Below are 17,987 nucleotides of genomic sequence, written 5' to 3' on the forward strand. Positions count from 1 at the left end.
ATAATAATAATTATGGTCGAACCAATGGCGTAACTTTTCGAATTGGTAATCACTTGCACTTTTTTTTATCTATCTGTTTTTAGATGATTACTTTTATAAATGCTTGCTTTGCTTGTTTTTATTTATTTTTTATAGAAATATATCTTTGTTTTCACTTTTATTTTTTATTATAAGTTTACCATTGTTTGTTTGTTTGTTTTTTTGTTAATAATTTCTATGCAGCAAATAAGTTAACTGTCGTTTATGTCATTTTGTTTATTGTTTTATGCAAACACAAAATGTTGTTTCTAAGCAATTTAAACGGAACATTTTCGAAATAATATTCTGGTTTAATCTAAAAATGAAACAAAAATACGTCAAACGATCTACAAAATGTCGAAACTAATTGGTTGATCTAAATTAGAGATGAGCGGACACGAACCCGGAAGAAAACCCCGTCCCAACCCGAATCATTGGTTTTCAATTCACTTTTGTTGGGTCGCGTCGGGTTGTCTTTAATAATAATTAAGATTTAAGAATTAAAATTGTTCGTAACCTAAAGCAGTACGTCATACAACACCCTGCTATCCGCAATTCGAATCCAATTTTTATCGTGTTTCAATTTCTCGGTGTTTATGAATTCAATTCGGGTAGGGTTCTAGGGCATCAAAAAATTTGGTTCGGTCGGATCGGGTCTCATAAAGCCTCGACGCGCTCATGTTCAATCGAAATTGACGAACTATTCACAGACGGCGCCAGTATCACCAGTATCACCAGTATTTATTTAATTATCGAGTCTTGGACTTATTTTTATCGAATTTTCGATACAAAAATCTTTTACTTTGTTTGTTTTAATATAAATTCTGCTAAAACCGCATCTTTGCTTATTGCTGGCATTAATGTCGACAACAGACGACCATCTGTACAAGATTACGGATTCGTTTGAAACGCGAAATAGTGACCCTAAAATTGGCTTTTAGCTTTAATGCAATAAGATCAAGATGATGATTGCACAAATTACGTCACAGTATGAAGGGAGAGGGCGTGATGACACTACGCATGTGTTGGGAAAGGTGCTTTTCGAAGAGTTTTTAAATATTTTATTCAGTAACTAAGCCACAGACCGAAGTAGAAATGTGTAATGTGTATTCATAGTAAAGTGAAACACGCGTTGCTAGTGAAAATATGAATCCGTTAAGGTGGCCTAACCAAAATCGAACTTGTAAGTTTCTTCTCCAAATTGAATTCTCTTTTTTCCGACAAGAAACTTGCAAGTTTGGTCTGGAACCAAATGAATTGCGAGTTAGTTTTGATTTGTGTTAAGAAAACTGTATATGCCAAAGATGATGAAAAGGTTGCGCTCTGTGTGTCCAGTGAATTGTAAATTTCCATTGACCTTTAGTGCATGATTGCAGTTTTATTTCGGTTCAAATACCAAACAGTAGAAATAACCGACATTTCTTGCGTTAATGCCCCAGCGATTTGACGAAATTACATGAATATGAATGGCAACTGGTGCAGATTGAGTATATGGGTCTTGCATGCAGACTTACAATTTGGAAAGCTCGAACTGAATGAAAATTTTTTTTTTTGATTCTATTAAATGACGGGCTCTATGAAAACAATTCTTTCTCATTATATGATTCTGGTTTTACGTTTTAAATAAATTCTACGAAAATTGTAAACGATTGAAGATGAAATTATTTGTATTGTTTACTATATTACTCTATTGACGGAGTGTTAGACCTGCCACGCTAATACAAGGAAGTTAGAAGGTCGATTCGAATGAAATACTTGAGTAGAGTATCTGCGGAATCGGATGAAGAATGAGAATCGATGAAATCAAGTTAGAGTTTTGTTGATTTAATTGATTTATTTAAGAATTTAAAACGGTCCGATGTACAATCGCACCGACTTCTCGCACTTTTTATTATTGTCATTATTGCCCGATGAATCGGTGCTGTACGATCACTTTAATTGTAAGATTGGTAAAACATTGCCGTTTGTTCATGATTTGAGCGGATTCACCTATGAGCGGTCATCGCGACCAATATCAAAAGGTTAAATTTGAAATTTTTTGACTTTTGTACCTTCCACTCGGCTCAAAACCTTCTTAAATTCAACAGATCAACAGGTCAGAAAATTTGCTAGCTCCTCCCTGATGATTATGGACCACGATTTATGGTAATATATTACCCAATCCCCAACCCAATTTTTCGGACTTTGCAAAATCTGTTAGTGGGAGATTTAAGCTCTCCGATAAATAGAAGAAGGATTTAACCAGCAAAAATTGGTAGCCATTAAATGTCACAATAAAATAATCGGGAAGATCGGCGAACAGAGTTGGGAGTAAACAGCGGAGCCTATTTTTGAGAAAAGATTTTGTTGAACATACTTTTCGAGAAATTCGAGAAATTTTTCAAGAAACTTCGAACTTCGAACCAGACGGGTTCGAGAAGTTCACGAAAATATTAACCTAAATTTCCCAATGGTCCGATGCTTTCAATTCGAATATAAAGTGTGGCAGGTCGTCAAGATTTTTTTTGACTTAATTCCTTTTTTTGGAACCAAAAATTTCCTGTTGTTTCTAAATATAATCATTGATTATGATCATACTTGACACAAAATGATAGTAATTGATCATTGATCATTCTGTTGATTTTTTATATTTTTTATGTGAGTTTAAATTCAATTTAATGATTTCGGTAGAGTTGATTTTTTGTTTGTTTCTTTTTTTTTCTAGTTTGTATCACACGCACAACAATTGTTAAAAATATTTAATTTTTTTTTACTTAAATTTAGACTTTTTGCGTTTTTTTTATTATTTTTTTTCCTTTTCTTTCTTTAACACAGCATTAAACACATTTAATTATTACAGCAATCATTGATATCTACGGTTTTCTTTTCTTTTATTTATTATTTGATTTTGTTCAAATATTTTTAACATTTAAAATTACAAAAAAAAAATAAGAAAAAGAAAAGGAAAATTGTTGCAACGGAATATATTCATTGACTAGCTACAATTATTGATGTTTAAATCTTCTTCTTTTTTTGTATAATTTTCCCATTGTGAAGGAAATTCTGGTCTGAAAACAAAAAGAAACAAAGAGAAAAAGAGAAATTCTAAATGGTGACCGGCACCAGCAACTATTTTTCTTGTTTAAAATATGTTGTAGACAACATGTTATACCACAAATATCCACAAATTGTAAATAAATAATACAAACGATTTTCTATTTTCTATTTTATCATCTCCTTCTTCTTCTTCTTCTTCATATTAGCAACAATTAGGTCGATTCACTTTTGTTACCAAATTAAATTTTAGTTTCGATGGTATACATTAAGGTCACTCAACATTAACTCTTTTTTATTTTTAAAAATTTATTATTTTTTTGTGATTTTTGTCTTTATTTTCCATTTTTATTTATTTGTTTTTTTTAAGTTTAATACAACAATAATTCTTTGCCAAGACAAATTCATTCCATAAAATAATTTCTTTCTTTTTGACTTAATAAAATAAATTGACAAATTGTCCTTGTCCCAGCAAATACATAAAATATATGTTCTTTTATCTCATATCCCCATTAAATGTTTAATTTATTGATTTAAAAAAAAACAAATTCGAAAGTTAAAATCGTTTTCTTTATCTTCTTCTTTTTATCATAAAGCTTTGAGCAAATCACTTTTCACTTTATTTCATTTTTTGATAATTTTTTTTTTAATTTTATTTTCCTTTGAAATTTTCAAAATTCTGATTTTATTCTGCAACAAAAACAAATTTGGACGGCCACGAAAATATTTCCAGCAGAAAATTCTCGAACATCCGAACAGAAAACTTGACCTTCTTTTCTATGTAAACAAAATTCAAAAAAGAATCTCACCAAACTGTGAAAAATGGTTTTGCATTTTGAAACAGGTAGCTAGGAGGAAGTTTGGCATCGGGTCCAATGTGTAATGAATCTAATTACTGCAGTTGTTCTTCAACGTGTTTACGCTACACTTAAGTTATTTACGCTTTACGTAAGTCATTTACGCTACACGTCGTACATTTACGCTTCATGTAAGTCATCTACGCTACACGTAAGTCATTTACGCTAAACATAAGTCATTTACGTTCTACGTAAGGCATTTACGATACAAGTTGGACATTTACGCTTCGTATAAGTCATCTACGCTACACATAAGTAAGTTACGCTACACCAACACGTAAGTCATTTACGCTAACAGTAAGTCACTTGCGCTACACTTCAGTCATTTAAGCTACATGTAAGTCATTTACGCTACACGTAAGTCATTGACGCTACACATAAGTCATTTTCGCTACATGTAAGTCAGTGACGCTACACATAAGTCATTTACGCTACACGTAAGTCATTTGCACTACACGATAGGTCTGAAGCGAACAAATATACATGTCAAATATACGCATCAGTGCACCAATTAACGGTCATTTTGATACAATTTGAGACTAATACTGGCGCGTCTGTTTAACTTCGTTGTTTTCGGTTTATAAGACCTAACTCGGTCTCACTAGATTAATCAGGGCCTATTTTCAGGAATTCGAGAAATTTCAAGAATCAATTCCACGAAAATGTGCCCTGAGAATGCTGGCCCACCGTTGATGCACGGAAACATTAAATATCGATCCATCTTTGATACCTATGTACAAATAGGTATTGGGTACGGTGGTCAGCAATTGATTTTTTAATAACAAAATGGACCAATCGATGAACTGAAATGGCAAAAACGGGATACTTGTTCGCATCATCACTCGGGGGGGGGGGGGGGGGGGGGGGCTAAATTCTTTTTTGAATTCCGTTGTTCATTATCTTTGTTTAAATTATATGCAGAGCCATAATGGAAGCACAAAAATTATTACCACATAACATTGTTTCTCAACGTAACATCGGGAAAAGGAGGTTAACAAAATTATAGTGAAGGTTTTACAATTTTTTTTTTGTTTTGTTTTTTTAAAATGCGTCCCTGTTTTTTTCCAAATTTTATTTGATTTTTTTTCGATAAAATATATTTAAAAACGGAAAACATTTCTCGATATAGCAGAAGAATGATTCTGAACGGCAACCATCACAATTTGAGATCCGTAAAGCTCGTATTGGTTACAAAATGTTTGTTTACTCATGAACGTTGTCTCGTCGGTTTTTTAACGGTTTTTTAACGGTTTTACTTAACTTCGTCTTGTTCCATTGGTTCCTCCGATTCTTCTACTGATATTTGCGATTTTCTGAGACAAAGAAGAGAGTAAAAATCATTTGCGAAATCAATCAAATTTGAAGAGAATTCTTGGCGACAACCAACGTAATTAACAAGGGACGGTGAGCGAGAGAACGGTTGCATAAAATCTTGATCGAGTAAAAAAATCAAATATTTACCTGTTGGGATTCTGCATTGAAAGACTTGCCATTGCTGTCACTGTCTCAGATTCTTCCCGTTCACTTTTGAGTGCTTGCATTGCCGATAGCCCAGCCGTGTGAGCTAATCGCTTAACGCATGGCCAATGTGACATCTATAAAAATCGTTCGAATGAGAAAATCAATAACAAAAAACCACCCTGCCGATAAACTAACCTGAATGGCAATGGTCTTCTGCAACGTATTCAATGCATTTTGTGTTGGACATCGAGATAATTCAGATTCAAATATTGGAGCTGGATCGTCGCCCAGCAGAGCTCGTACACATTCCTGTGCTGAATCGCAGATTGCTGGCAAATCATAGCCACCCTCCAAGGCTAACACAACTTTACCGTCAGCCAATTGCATCAATTCTCTAGTCAAATGTCCGAAACAAGCAGGGGACACAACATAGCCACCCAGATTCGTTGTATGTCCGGCGGCTGCATCGAATCCAGCTGATACAAGCACAATGTCTGGATTGTACTCCTTAGCAATGGGTAAAACAATTGTACGGAATGCAGCTAAATATTCAGCATCGCCAAGTGGTGGGTCTAATCCGCCCGACCATGAGATGTTCACATTGTAACCCAAACCCAGACCAGATCCACACTCCGTAGGTCCACCAGTTCCCGGAAAAAAGTGACCATCGTCGTGACGATGCACCGATAAATACAAAACTGAGGGATCGTCGTAGAACACTTGCTGCGTACCATTTCCATGATGAATATCCCAATCAACAATCAGAATCCGCTGAATCTCGGGTAAACGTTGGCGCAGCAATTTAGCTGCAATAGCCACCGAATTGAAGAAACAGAATCCCATCGACAGATCTGGTTCAGCGTGATGTCCTGGCGGACGAACCACAGCGAATCCATTTTTCACATCACCCTTTGCCGTTTTAAATGCTAGATCAATAACACAACCGGCAGCCATTCGAGCTGCAGCAGCTGTATGATGTTCATTCCATGTAGTGTCAGAATCCCCAACTCCAACTCCACCACACGCCAGACGTACGAAATTGTGTCGTCCCGTTTCCAACTTTTGTCGATTCAATTGATTCGATCCGAACAAAATGGAATGCTCTTCGGTGTGCACCGTTTGAAGTTCTTCTTGCGTTGCCTTACGTGATCTCAACCGATCGCATCGACTAGCTAGGCCAGTTTCGACCAATCGAGCCCATACACTTTGCAATCGTCCGCTGTGTTCCGGATGTGAGGTATTGTCACCGCAAGTGCATGCATGTTTCAGCATTAAGTTATCGAAGGCCAGGCCAGTTGTGACTTTATGTGGACTTTCAGTCACATTTCGTCGATATGATAAGCTTAGATTTACGGGAGGTGTATTGTCGCCGTTGTCTGGTATAACACATTGTGCTGGTCCAAGATGAACCAGTGGACTGGATAATGTTCGAGATAATGGACGAATTAGACCACGTGCAAAGGGATCGTCTATCGCTAGCTGTGGAATGCGGAAAGAGAAACGGAAATTTGGTTAAAATTGGCATTCCAACCGTTTTTTGTGATAAAATGAGAAAGGTAAAAGCGCAACATTGAAATAAATTCATTGTGAATGACAAGCTATAGCTTCTTCTGACCAACACCTCCCCGTATACAAGCCGCTGTATAACGCAAACAAGAAATTAACAACAAAGTTTCTTTACCGATTAATTACCTGCATCGATTGTCTGATCAATAACTCCCGCTGCTGCTGCAAATATTCTTGATCTCTGATACGATCTTCAGGTATGCTTTGAGACGATGATGATGTTATCACGCTACTGGTTAAAACCGGCTTCGGTGGTTGCTTCTTATCGGTAAGATCGATCACTTCACCGGAATCGTCTTCTTCTTTGAGTATTTGTTCACGACTGCTAGCGCCACTTCGTGTCAAAACAGTCTGTCGGATCTTTTGCGTCAGCAACATATGTTGCTGTTCATATGCTTGCCGTTCGGCTTCGCTGTTTTCGTAATGAGTTTGGCCTATACTAATACCTGATGTGCCTGTTAACATGGGATGACCGAGTGGCAACGGTGCCGATTGCGTACGTCCCAATGGACGATGACCTTGTTTGTTGAGACGGGCATGAGCGACTTGAACGTCGGTAATCGGTTGACTGTACATTTGCATTTGATGAATGCCCAGATTGGCCAGATGCGCTAAATGAAGAACGGTAGCGTGGGCCTGTGGTGGCATGTCCGAATGTTCCATCGGTATGCCACCATAAAATGGGACATTTGACGATCCGGACGCAATAACTGATGGATTGACTATGGTTTGAGATGGTGCTCGTAGAGCAGGTAAAAGCGGCTGAAAATTTGGTGAAAACTGATCAGTCAATAGAAAGCTCCCAGACATTTTGTAAATTTACATAATTGCTGGCATTGTGAGCGTTTGGTAAATGCGGTCGTCCCAGTGATATATTCGGCATCGATGGAGATGTGTACAAGGACAAATCGTTGATACTACCGCGGCCACCTTGGTAATTCGGATCTTCATTTTCTTCTTGAATCGGTGCACTGGTTGGTGAACCTCTACTGCCAGCGATAGCTGGTGGAGAATTGGGACTAGAGTCGGGAGTGTTGCCACAATCTATCCGACGGAAAAAATAAATAAATAGTAATTAGTTTGTCGACAACCATTGCATCCATCATTTCACCACATAAATATAACGAATGGCATTCTAATATTGATATCAAATCATTCACAGGCGTTTTGGTTAATTTGAATTAGTTGTTATTCAAAAAAAAAACTTTTTTTTATTAACATTGAATAGCTCGAACTCCTTTCATTTTTGTTTAATCTCATAGGTTAGTTCAAACAATAATGAAATTTAGCGCCACTGTCGCGGTTTTTTTTGTTTCAATTAACTTATTTTGATCAGAAATATCTCTTTCGCGCACAAAACACTTGATAGGATCAAAGAGTATAATTCCGGTATTGACTTACTTGTCAACGAATTTTGGTGCTTTTGTTGACGCCTATGTGCTGCCTGCAGTAATCGCTCTTGTCTCCTTGCAGCCGCCGGACCAATACGAGCCTTACGTTCAATTACACTTTGTTTCAAACGGATCTTCAGCAAATTTGGCTCGGATGCTATTCATCGGAGATGGAGAGAGAGAGAGAGATAGATAGAGAATTTACCCTTTTTCTTTTCATTTTTTTCTTGCTTTTAATTTGAAAAGGATGAACAAAAGTCAAAAGAAAAATAAAATTAATTAAATTAATGACAAACTTTGATATTGTATGGATGGACCCAGTCGCTACACTGTTTTTCTTTGCTTTGTTTAATTTTTTTTTGTTTATGTTTTTGGAGAGGAGTTGAATTTCTGTTAATTTTTTACATTCAATGAAGCAAACAAAATTTTCAACAACTGCGCCAATAAGTCGAAGTTATACTAGTCGCCCGCGTGGGTACTATATTCAAAACCGTCGGCGATGTATTAAATATCAAAAAAATATTGTTCGTCCGTACGTAAACAAATCCTATTTGTCTCCATATCCAGGCCTATAGTTCTTTTAAATCATTTCAAGAAACGCCCGTGTAACCCTAAACCAAACAGTCGAAACCTTCACTCGATATGAATCACTTGTAAAACTCTATTCTTTTGATTCAAACCTCCATCGCTTACAGATATGTTTTGCGCATTTAAAACATTAATTGTGCTGTACGCATTGAACGGTCATCAGTGGTTGTGTGTACAGTAAGTCACAATCAACTTTTACATAAATTCATTAACCTGAACAGGTGTACTGCTGAGGTGGCTGTTTGGGAGATTATAGCATTGAGAATGACCATGCCGAAAACAAAAAATAAATAATTTTAATGGACACGGAAATTGAGTAACGCACTTTTAAAAATAGAAACGCTTCGGTTAAAAATTCCAGGTAAAAATGTTCGTTGAAGCGTTTTGTTTAGGGCAATCAATAACAACGACTTTCCTCAATTATTTTGTTCGATCTTGGTATTCTGACGGTCTCTATTTGTCTGAGTATTTGAATAATAAATTTTTATAATATTGGAGAGGATTGTGTATTATACTTGAATATATAGCATTGTATGGTGTCCGAATTGCATCACAATACCTTCGTCCCTGAATTTCACTTTTTGTGTAATTATTTTGCATAGAGATTCTACCTCTCAGAATTTAATATTGTTCACACTAAGACGTGTACATTGTACACTGTACAAGTCAATCTCCATGTCTAGGGATCATCTCACTCAGAGTTATACATAATAAGCGAACAGATTAAGCAGCCGTCGTTCAATACATACATCAAAAGTTTCGATAATTCTCTCTTTTTTGGCTCGAGTCATTTCGTTAGGTTTAGTTTTTTCGTCTATCCACCCAGTGCCCTTTTCTATAGAAAATCCCGAAATTCTTGAAAAATTCCGAAAATTCTACCAAAAAAAATTCCTGAAATTAAGCCCACATGTTTCGGCCGTTTATTTGATAAATTTGAAAGAAAAAAAGACTTTTCTGGACGTCATGTAGATCGATTTAGAGTCCTCGGGAATGACAGACTTCACTCGACCGTTCAAAAAGCATTTTTTTTAGTAAATCCACTTCGATTAGAATTTTTAAGTTTAATAAATTAATGTGGAATTCCATTCAAAAAAAAAAAAACAAATTCTAAACATGCGCATAAAAGGTAAGAAAACACGTCAAAAAAAAAAAAAAAAAAATGAAAATTTTGTGAAACTGAAGGTGCTAGCGCTCTTGAAAAAGAATTCCGTTTTGTCTCCGTTTCGTCTTCGTTTAGAAAAATAAAATTGAACTCGATTCATTTTGTCTCCATTTACTTGACGGTTCAAACTTTCGAAATCACTTTTTCTCCGTTGAAATTCATTTTCGTTCACTAAATGTTACCAAAACTAGCAACATGTTTTTCACAGTTTTTTCGTTTATCAATTACAGTGAACGACATCTCAAATGTCTCACTGTCAAATTTTTCTGAGAATTTTATTGTGTCATTGCAAATTCACAATGACATTCTCTGAAAAAAATGACAGTGAGACATTTGAGATGTCGTTCACTGTATTTCGTTCAAATTTAAAAAATTAATGGCGATAATAGTTTCAACCAATTAAAATTAAATTATGAATTAAATCTGATAATAAATACTTTTATTTTGAATGAAGAGATAATGGTTGTGTTTGTAGAACACGATTTTAGACAATAATGCATATCAGTGTCAAATTATATTTTTATAGAAGATTTTAAGTGAAAATAAAATTTTATTGCAAAAAACACAAAAATTTTAAATGTCAAGGACATAAACGAATGAACCGTTTTATAAACACCTAATTTGACACCAAAAAAGTGTTTATTATCAAATTTAATTCATATTTTAATTTTAATTGATTGAAACTATTATCACCATTTATTTTTTAAATTTGAACGAAATAATTAATAATAATAAACTAAAAAACTATGAAAGAACATGTTGCTAGTTTTGGTAAAATTTAGTGAACGAAAATGAACTTCAACGAAAAAAAAAAATAACTTCGAGAGTTCGAACTGTCAAGTAAACCGAGACACTTTTATTTTTCTAAACGAAGGCAAAACAGAGGTAAAATGGATGCAAAACAGAATACTTTTTAAAGAGCGTTGGCTACCTAATAAAAAAAAGAAAACACAGAACAACGTTCGCAAACATGTCAACAAACCTGTCTTTCGCAATGGAAAATCAGAGTCATATTTCGATATTGATGATGGTGGTTGAGGTATTTTGTATGGATGTGAACTAGACACAGATCCAGCCGGTAGGGACTCTCCTGATGAGCTCTTGACGACACCCCTGTTCAGAAACAATATGGAATGTTAGTGAAAGTTTTCTTTTTCAATTTCTTTGATTTTGTCATCTATTTACCCATACCAATTTCTGTACGTGGACGATGAGTTGATGCCATTTGAAGCATTTTGTTTTTTGTTCATTAGAAAATTCTGCGAAAAAAAAAGATTTCGACCAATTTTCATAATTGAAAGTAACCAATAAAGAGAAATCAAATCCGTTTTGTAACGCGTCGACACTCACTTGTAATTTTTGCTTCACCTCGGAACTGGCATTGGCACTAGTGTTTTCCTTTCGCCGTAATGCGGCTTCACGCTCTCTTCGCTCCCGTTGCTGTTGTTCTTCGACAGCGATTCGTTGCTCACGTAGTTCCTGGAATACGCCATTTGAAAGGGCCGCAAACTACAGATAATTTTTAAAAAGGATATATGTGACAGAACAAAAACCAACCAAGAAAACAAAAGTAATAAAAAAAGAAAAAGATATTTGACTGGAAGTGCCAAATATACGAAAACACAACAACAACAAAAAAGGAAAGAAAAATTATCGGAAAATTGAAAAGAGGAAAATCGGTAAGTTTTTTTATGGACGAGATTGTATGTACTGTATGTGCGTGCAGATAGAAGTTAGTGTTGGTTTATTGTTTGGTAAATATTTAAAATTTCACGCAACATAACCACATACTGTGCGTTAATTGAATCAGTGGTTCAATTATGCAGTTTTTTGCTATATGCAAAAAATCTGCCTTAAGCTTTCGGTTGTCGAAAATGACAACAATAATAAGCTTTGACATATGAATGCAATAACACATATTGACATGCTTCGGAGTTCTTTAGGTTGGAAAATGATCTATTGCATCACTGGGGAAAATAAGAGAATGGGCTTAGGATGTAAGCATGTACATTACAAAACTCGAAATAAAAATGGAAAGTCACTACCGAAAGGAGAAAATCGAAAATTCCAACAAGGGCAAGGATTTGCGACAAAAAAGCGAGGTTTTACGGCCAGAGGGAAATGGAATTACGGATCACTCGAGTTGGAATTTCCCATTTTCTTCCAGAGGTGTGATTTCATATGCGCGAGGTGTGATGAACGATTTTCCTCAACATCAATTTGTTATAAAATTTGTGAAAGCAAAAGGTGATAATTCGGGGGAGAAATGTTCTATTTCTCGCCCCCGAATTGTCATCAGCAAAATGCCATTTTGCAAGGCATTCTGGGTGGAGGAAATAAGGTCAAGGTCACTCCAAACAGATTTTGTATCAAATCCTAGTCATTGTTTTAAGCAAATGAAGTAACAAATTTTTGTGTTCTATCGTGGTCAGTTTGATATTTGCAAAAGGAGAATGAATCCTATTGTGTTCTTCTTGCATGACTGGCCACCTACAGTCCTAAGTAAATGTGTGTAGATTAATGTAACATAGAAACACCGAGCTAAAACCCGATCTCAGGAATTTTTATTTAAACTCATGTTTTTTGTGTTTATTTGGTTGTGATTTGACGGGAAAAAACTACAGCTGACAGTTTCTATGAACCATGCATTATGCGAGAAATTAGAAAGAGTAAGAACCCCGAAAAACGATGGAAAGTGAAATGAAAAAAACAAATTTTAACCCGAAAACGAAAGTGTGTTGAAAAAACTGAACACGTCGCGCTCTTACTTGATATTTATGTTCCAGTTGGATTTTGTGCTGCATTTCTAATTGTTTGTTTTTTTCCTGGAAATTGTGCCACAGCAATTGCTTCTGCATTTCCTGTTCCTTTTTTAACTGTAAACAAAAGAAGATTTCATTAGGACTTTGGAAAATATTTTTCGGGTTTTCAATCCATTTTATACTATTATACTATTGTCTCTTCGTTTTAGTTTATTTAAGAGTCTTATTATTGTCATACACAGCCACAAATTTAGGATTAAAATTTTAGGTCTATTTCGATTTTTTAAGGATTCAAAAACGTATTTTATCGCACGGCGATTTTTTTGTCTCTGTATCAACTGTTCAAAATAAACTCGTACGGGATTAAGAACTCAATGGCTCCGGACTCAAATCTTATCAGCTAAATTTTCACACTTCAGTTAAATGAAAAAAAATACTTCCTACATGACCTGAGGGATTAAATTCTAGTTCCAAAAAAAATCAATTCTATTTCAATCGCACTAGAGCCTCTATCATTCTTTCTCGCACTAATGCGGTAAAGTTGAAATACTAAATCCATTGGTTCCAACCGAGATCGAAATAGATACTAGACATTTAAGTTCTGTCTCTACCTTTTATCGTGTTTATTAGAATGGTACGGCCATTTATAATGAATTACTCTGTTTTGATACTACTAAATCTACCAACCTTCATACGAAATTAGACTTTAAAACAATAAGAAAAACATAGCTAACGCCGACCCGTACGAAACACCTATTCGTATCAAAAGCCTTTAATGTGAAACTCTTCATTTCTCTTACTTCATTTTCTTCTCTGCTGAAAAACTATTCTCCCTTTAAAATCACTTACATTATCCACTCTTTGCCTTGTTATCATATACAACTAAATTGCCGGAGGCAATATAGACAGCCCCGTACGAAGACAAATTTCATAAATTCCTATTTAAACAGCTATATACCGCTATATTTAACTATATTTCACTATAAATAAACATTTCACAGATAAATATATGCTATTATATAGCTCTATATGCCTGTATATAGCTCAATATAGCTGTATATAGGTATATATAGATGTCCGTATATGGAATCCCTGAAACCCCACAAACATAACAAATTATTTCCATGTTAACAGAAACTCTCTAAGTATCATTTTTCCCAAGATATTTCTATTTTACTAAAATTCAATATGGCCGCCGGCAGCCATTTTGTTAGGAGACCGGAAATAGTACCGACGCTTTACATTCGTTAATACCTTTCAAACAAAAAAAAATTCATGAAATTCGGTCAAAATTTACTCGAGATATTGTCAAAATACACCACGTTCACTGTACTTCCGAGTAGCCAGATAAGAGCTCACTCCAAGAGACCTAGCTCACGCTCCGGAGAACATAATTTCATAATTTTTTTTCCCTGATTGGTACGGTCAATACCTATCTAATAAAGCTAAAACAGACGAAATATGTTCAAATGTGGCCGACCTACAAGCAAAAACTGCTTGCCGCCCTGTGCCTGTTCCACACCAAGGGGTCTAACTCACGAGTCGGTCATTCGATTTCCATAAACTTTTTTTTTGTCGATCGGTATTGTAAATACCTTTTATTTGACGTATCACTTACAAGTTTAACGTTTAAATGTCCGGAGGTATCTTCGAAAAACCGTAAAGCACTTATTGGGCCACAGCTCGGGAGGGGTCGATCCAAAATCACTCATCTTCAAACTTAGCCTGTCTTTTGACATTACCAAACAGGAAAAAAAAGAATTTTCAAAATCGGATGCGTTTTACTGTGCAGACAGACAGACGGACAGACGGACATTTTTTTTTTCGCTGATTTGGCATCTCTAGACAACCACAATAGGTTTCCCCTTACTCAGGGAGTCCAATTCGACGTGTTACAAACGTATGCGTAAACCTATAAGACCCCAGTACTTCGTACGGGTCTAAACATCAGGCGGTAACGGCAAGAAAGATGACTTATTCGATATCTTATTCGTCGATTCGTCGATTTCGTAATCACAAAGCCATTAACGGACTACAACCATAAAATAACATTAACAGACATCATGTCACTGTAAGCAATTATCGACAAATGCACGGTACATTAGCTCCCAGGTGTTCCAAATACATTCCATTACAATTTATTCAGAAACTAAAAAAAATGTATTTTAAAAATTTTGCGCGTGTTCGCTTTTTTAATTTCACATGTCATCACTGTACGTTTGAATGTTATAAATATATATAAAAAATGAGGTGTACGTTATAAAACAAGAAACAAATTCTAAAACAATTCATTTGTACCCACGCTGGCTGTCAAGACTCAAGATAGCAAAAAGACATATATACAGAAAAAAAAAAGATCTAATACAAGGAGACGTTGCCAAAAAATTCACTTCCAACGTACAGGTTTAAAACATTTTATTATTAGAACTTGACGATGCTGACATTTATTTTGGTAGTAATGTGGTTTCCCAACCAGCTGTTGGTGATTTTGCATAATTTTAAATGAAAGAAGAAGAAGAAGAAGAAAAAAATTCGCGAAAATTTATAAAGCCTTTCTCCAGGCTCATTACTGTATCCTTCGACCTCTCATATTTCACATAAAATTGCATTCTACCATTTCCCTCAAAAATTGAAAATCAAATTTCAATTTGGAAAAAGGAACAGAAGAATGTAAAGAGAAAACCAGAGAAGAACAAATTTTCATTCAAGAAGAAGATGACTGTTGAGCATCTAATTTCTGATTGTCGAACGTCTAGTTTCTACCCATATCGAATAAACTGTCTCACTTCAATAAAATTTCAATAAAAACAATTCTTTTCATCGCAATAAAATCCTGGTGTACAAAAGTAGCGAGATATTATTTTCTAAAATATGTCTACGTTGAGAAATTGTGTCTAGTCTCGTAGCGATACACTAGTGCAACCAATAATTCAAGTTCAAGAACGAAATTGTCGACGAAAAATGTATTTTTAAATCATAATTTTCTCGTAGGTTTTATTCAGCGAAATTCTAGGTGTGGTTAAAAGTTACAATATTCCTATTACTTAGCTTATGTCATCTTCAGTTTTGCCAAATAAACCACGGTGAGCTTAAAAAAAAATTATTTGACCTCTCGTGGACATGAAATGTTTTTAATGGTTTTTGCGGAGGGCGGGCACCACGAGTAAGAATAACATAGCAAGAAAATATTTCGATGCGAAAATTTTTAATTAGATCGATTTTTGGGACCTACGGGAAGCTTCGAAGACATTTTGAACTCTACTGGTGACTTGTTTGATCATAAAAATATAGTTGCTGTTTAGCCTGAGGTCTAAGGTTTACAGCGATACCAATCATGACATTCATGACTACCAACAAACATTTTTTATGAAGCAAAGTCATTCAACTAGGTCGCTGTGAATTTTAACGGATGTATCATACGTGGATTATTTCTATTTTCTCAAAAAGTGTTTTTAGTTAATTTACATAATTTAAGGGGTTAATGAAGGTCGAAGGATGTGAGCCTGGATCTCATTCTGATAAAATCTTTGTTGTTAGACCTAAGTGACCATCAAATTTTCTTCTAGCAATGTCTCATTTTGTAGTGGAAACAACTAAAATGTTGCAGAATTAGCTTAGAATGGACCACTGGTTTCATAGCATACGAAACTAATGAAAATACAACCAGGATTTGTTTATTTTTGACTCGAGATAGTGCAATTTGCTCATGGGTGCGATTTATAAAAAAATCTATTTCGAGTCAAAAATCTTCTTTCCACTCGTTTGGGATGCAACCTGTGTTGACACTTTCGCAGACTCATATTTATCAAAAACATCTACAAAGGCTAGACGACTTGCAGATTATGCAGCATCTCAGAAGCACAAACATTATTCCGAACTTTTGTCTTCTAACAATTATATTCTGTTAGCCTTCGCTGTTGAAACTATGGGCCCGTGGAATGAAGAAGCATTAAAGTTCGTACACAAAATCGGCCATAAACTACAAGAGTTGAAGATAAAAGATCAAAATTCTTTCTAATACAAAGAATGTCAATGGAAATACAAAGACACAACGCCGCTTGCATTATGGGCACAATTTCCCCGAATAAACCATTGGAAGAAGTTTTTTTTATTTATAAATCTGTAACACTTGTATTCTTACTCGTGGTGTCGCCTCCCTCTACAAAAACCACTAAAAACATTTCATGTCCACGAGAGATCGAATAAAATTTTTTTGAAGCTCACCGTGAAACGCCTTCATCATATAATACGCTGTCAGGTGTTTATTGACATCGAACGTAATACGTCTAAAACATTCAGCTTTTTTCGTCTTCTTCTTATTCGCTCAATTGAAATACAACTTTTTCGTTCGCTTCTTTTTGTTGTTGTTTTTGTTGTTGCTGTTGTAAAATTGAATGGTGATCGGATCGACACATTTTAAATCTACAACAACGAACTTCGAACACAATTTTGTGGTAAACCGACTAGCAGATTTTTTCGTTTTTGTTAGGTTGAATTCCCATAGTCAATACTGTGCAATACACCTGTAGTACCTTTCAGCTCATTACCAACAATACCACAAAATGTACCGAAATGTTTTCGAACCGGTGGCGGATGGTATACAGTGCCATGATTCGTTCTTCAAATTAATTAATTAAAATCTGATTCTTTTTGTAAAAAAAAAATTGGAACGAACAGAACAATTCTTATGATCTGGAATTTTGATTACCTTCCGCACCCTAGTCGAATAAATCGACAGATGTTTGAAACGCAAATTTAATTTAATTACAAAAGTTCAGGCGTTTAACACGTATTATGCCAGCTAGACCAGCTCAATCGGTCAAATGGGTTTGTAATGTACATGGGTTTTACAGCCACTTTCTACATGTTAAGTTAAATTCAACTTGGCCCAACAAAAAAAAAACAAAATTTGCGTTCGTTCAGATTCATGTGTTTCGGTTCCCGTTTTTCGATATCAACAATTCAATTCGCAGAGCTCTTTTCCATTATACATTTTATCAAGCGCATAACCTCACTTGATGTACGATATTAAAAATATGTTTATAAATAGTTTTGAATATAAAAAAAGCCGCCCGTTTTATAAATCGTTATCTAGAAATTTTTCCTCCTCGTCTCACACTGTTGTTTATCCATTTAAAGTTGAATGTAA

The 17,987-nt window shown here is 35.1% G+C and overlaps 1 protein-coding gene across 12 annotated transcripts in view; it reads right to left on the bottom strand.

Annotated features, from left to right (window-relative positions):
* Positions 1-284: 284 nt before the first annotated feature.
* Positions 285-17,987, bottom strand: part of LOC119067417 (histone deacetylase 4) — an 81,406-nt gene continuing 63,703 nt past the window's right edge. For 6 of the 12 annotated variants that reach the window (XM_037170379.1, XM_037170384.1, XM_037170376.1 and 3 more), the window contains exons 4-13: positions 12,845-12,952; positions 11,427-11,585; positions 11,262-11,335; positions 11,059-11,189; positions 8,337-8,483; positions 7,759-7,979; positions 7,062-7,697; positions 5,565-6,848; positions 5,370-5,503; positions 285-5,221 (exon numbers count right to left, since the gene is read on the bottom strand). In XM_037170379.1, coding sequence (XP_037026274.1) covers positions 5,161-5,221; positions 5,370-5,503; positions 5,565-6,848; positions 7,062-7,697; positions 7,759-7,979; positions 8,337-8,483; positions 11,059-11,189; positions 11,262-11,335; positions 11,427-11,585; positions 12,845-12,952 — 2,955 coding nt within the window. In that variant the 3' untranslated portion in view covers positions 285-5,160. Of the gene's footprint in view, positions 5,222-5,369; positions 5,504-5,564; positions 6,849-7,061; positions 7,698-7,758; positions 7,980-8,336; positions 8,484-11,058; positions 11,190-11,261; positions 11,336-11,426; positions 11,586-12,844; positions 12,953-15,421; positions 15,433-17,987 lie in introns of those variants that run through there. The other 6 variants (XM_037170380.1, XM_037170377.1, XM_037170387.1 and 3 more) reach the window with 5 other exon arrangements.

Source organism: Bradysia coprophila, assembly GCF_014529535.1.
Source record: "Bradysia coprophila strain Holo2 chromosome X unlocalized genomic scaffold, BU_Bcop_v1 contig_12, whole genome shotgun sequence".
In the NCBI taxonomy this organism is placed as follows: Eukaryota; Metazoa; Arthropoda; class Insecta; order Diptera; family Sciaridae; genus Bradysia; species Bradysia coprophila.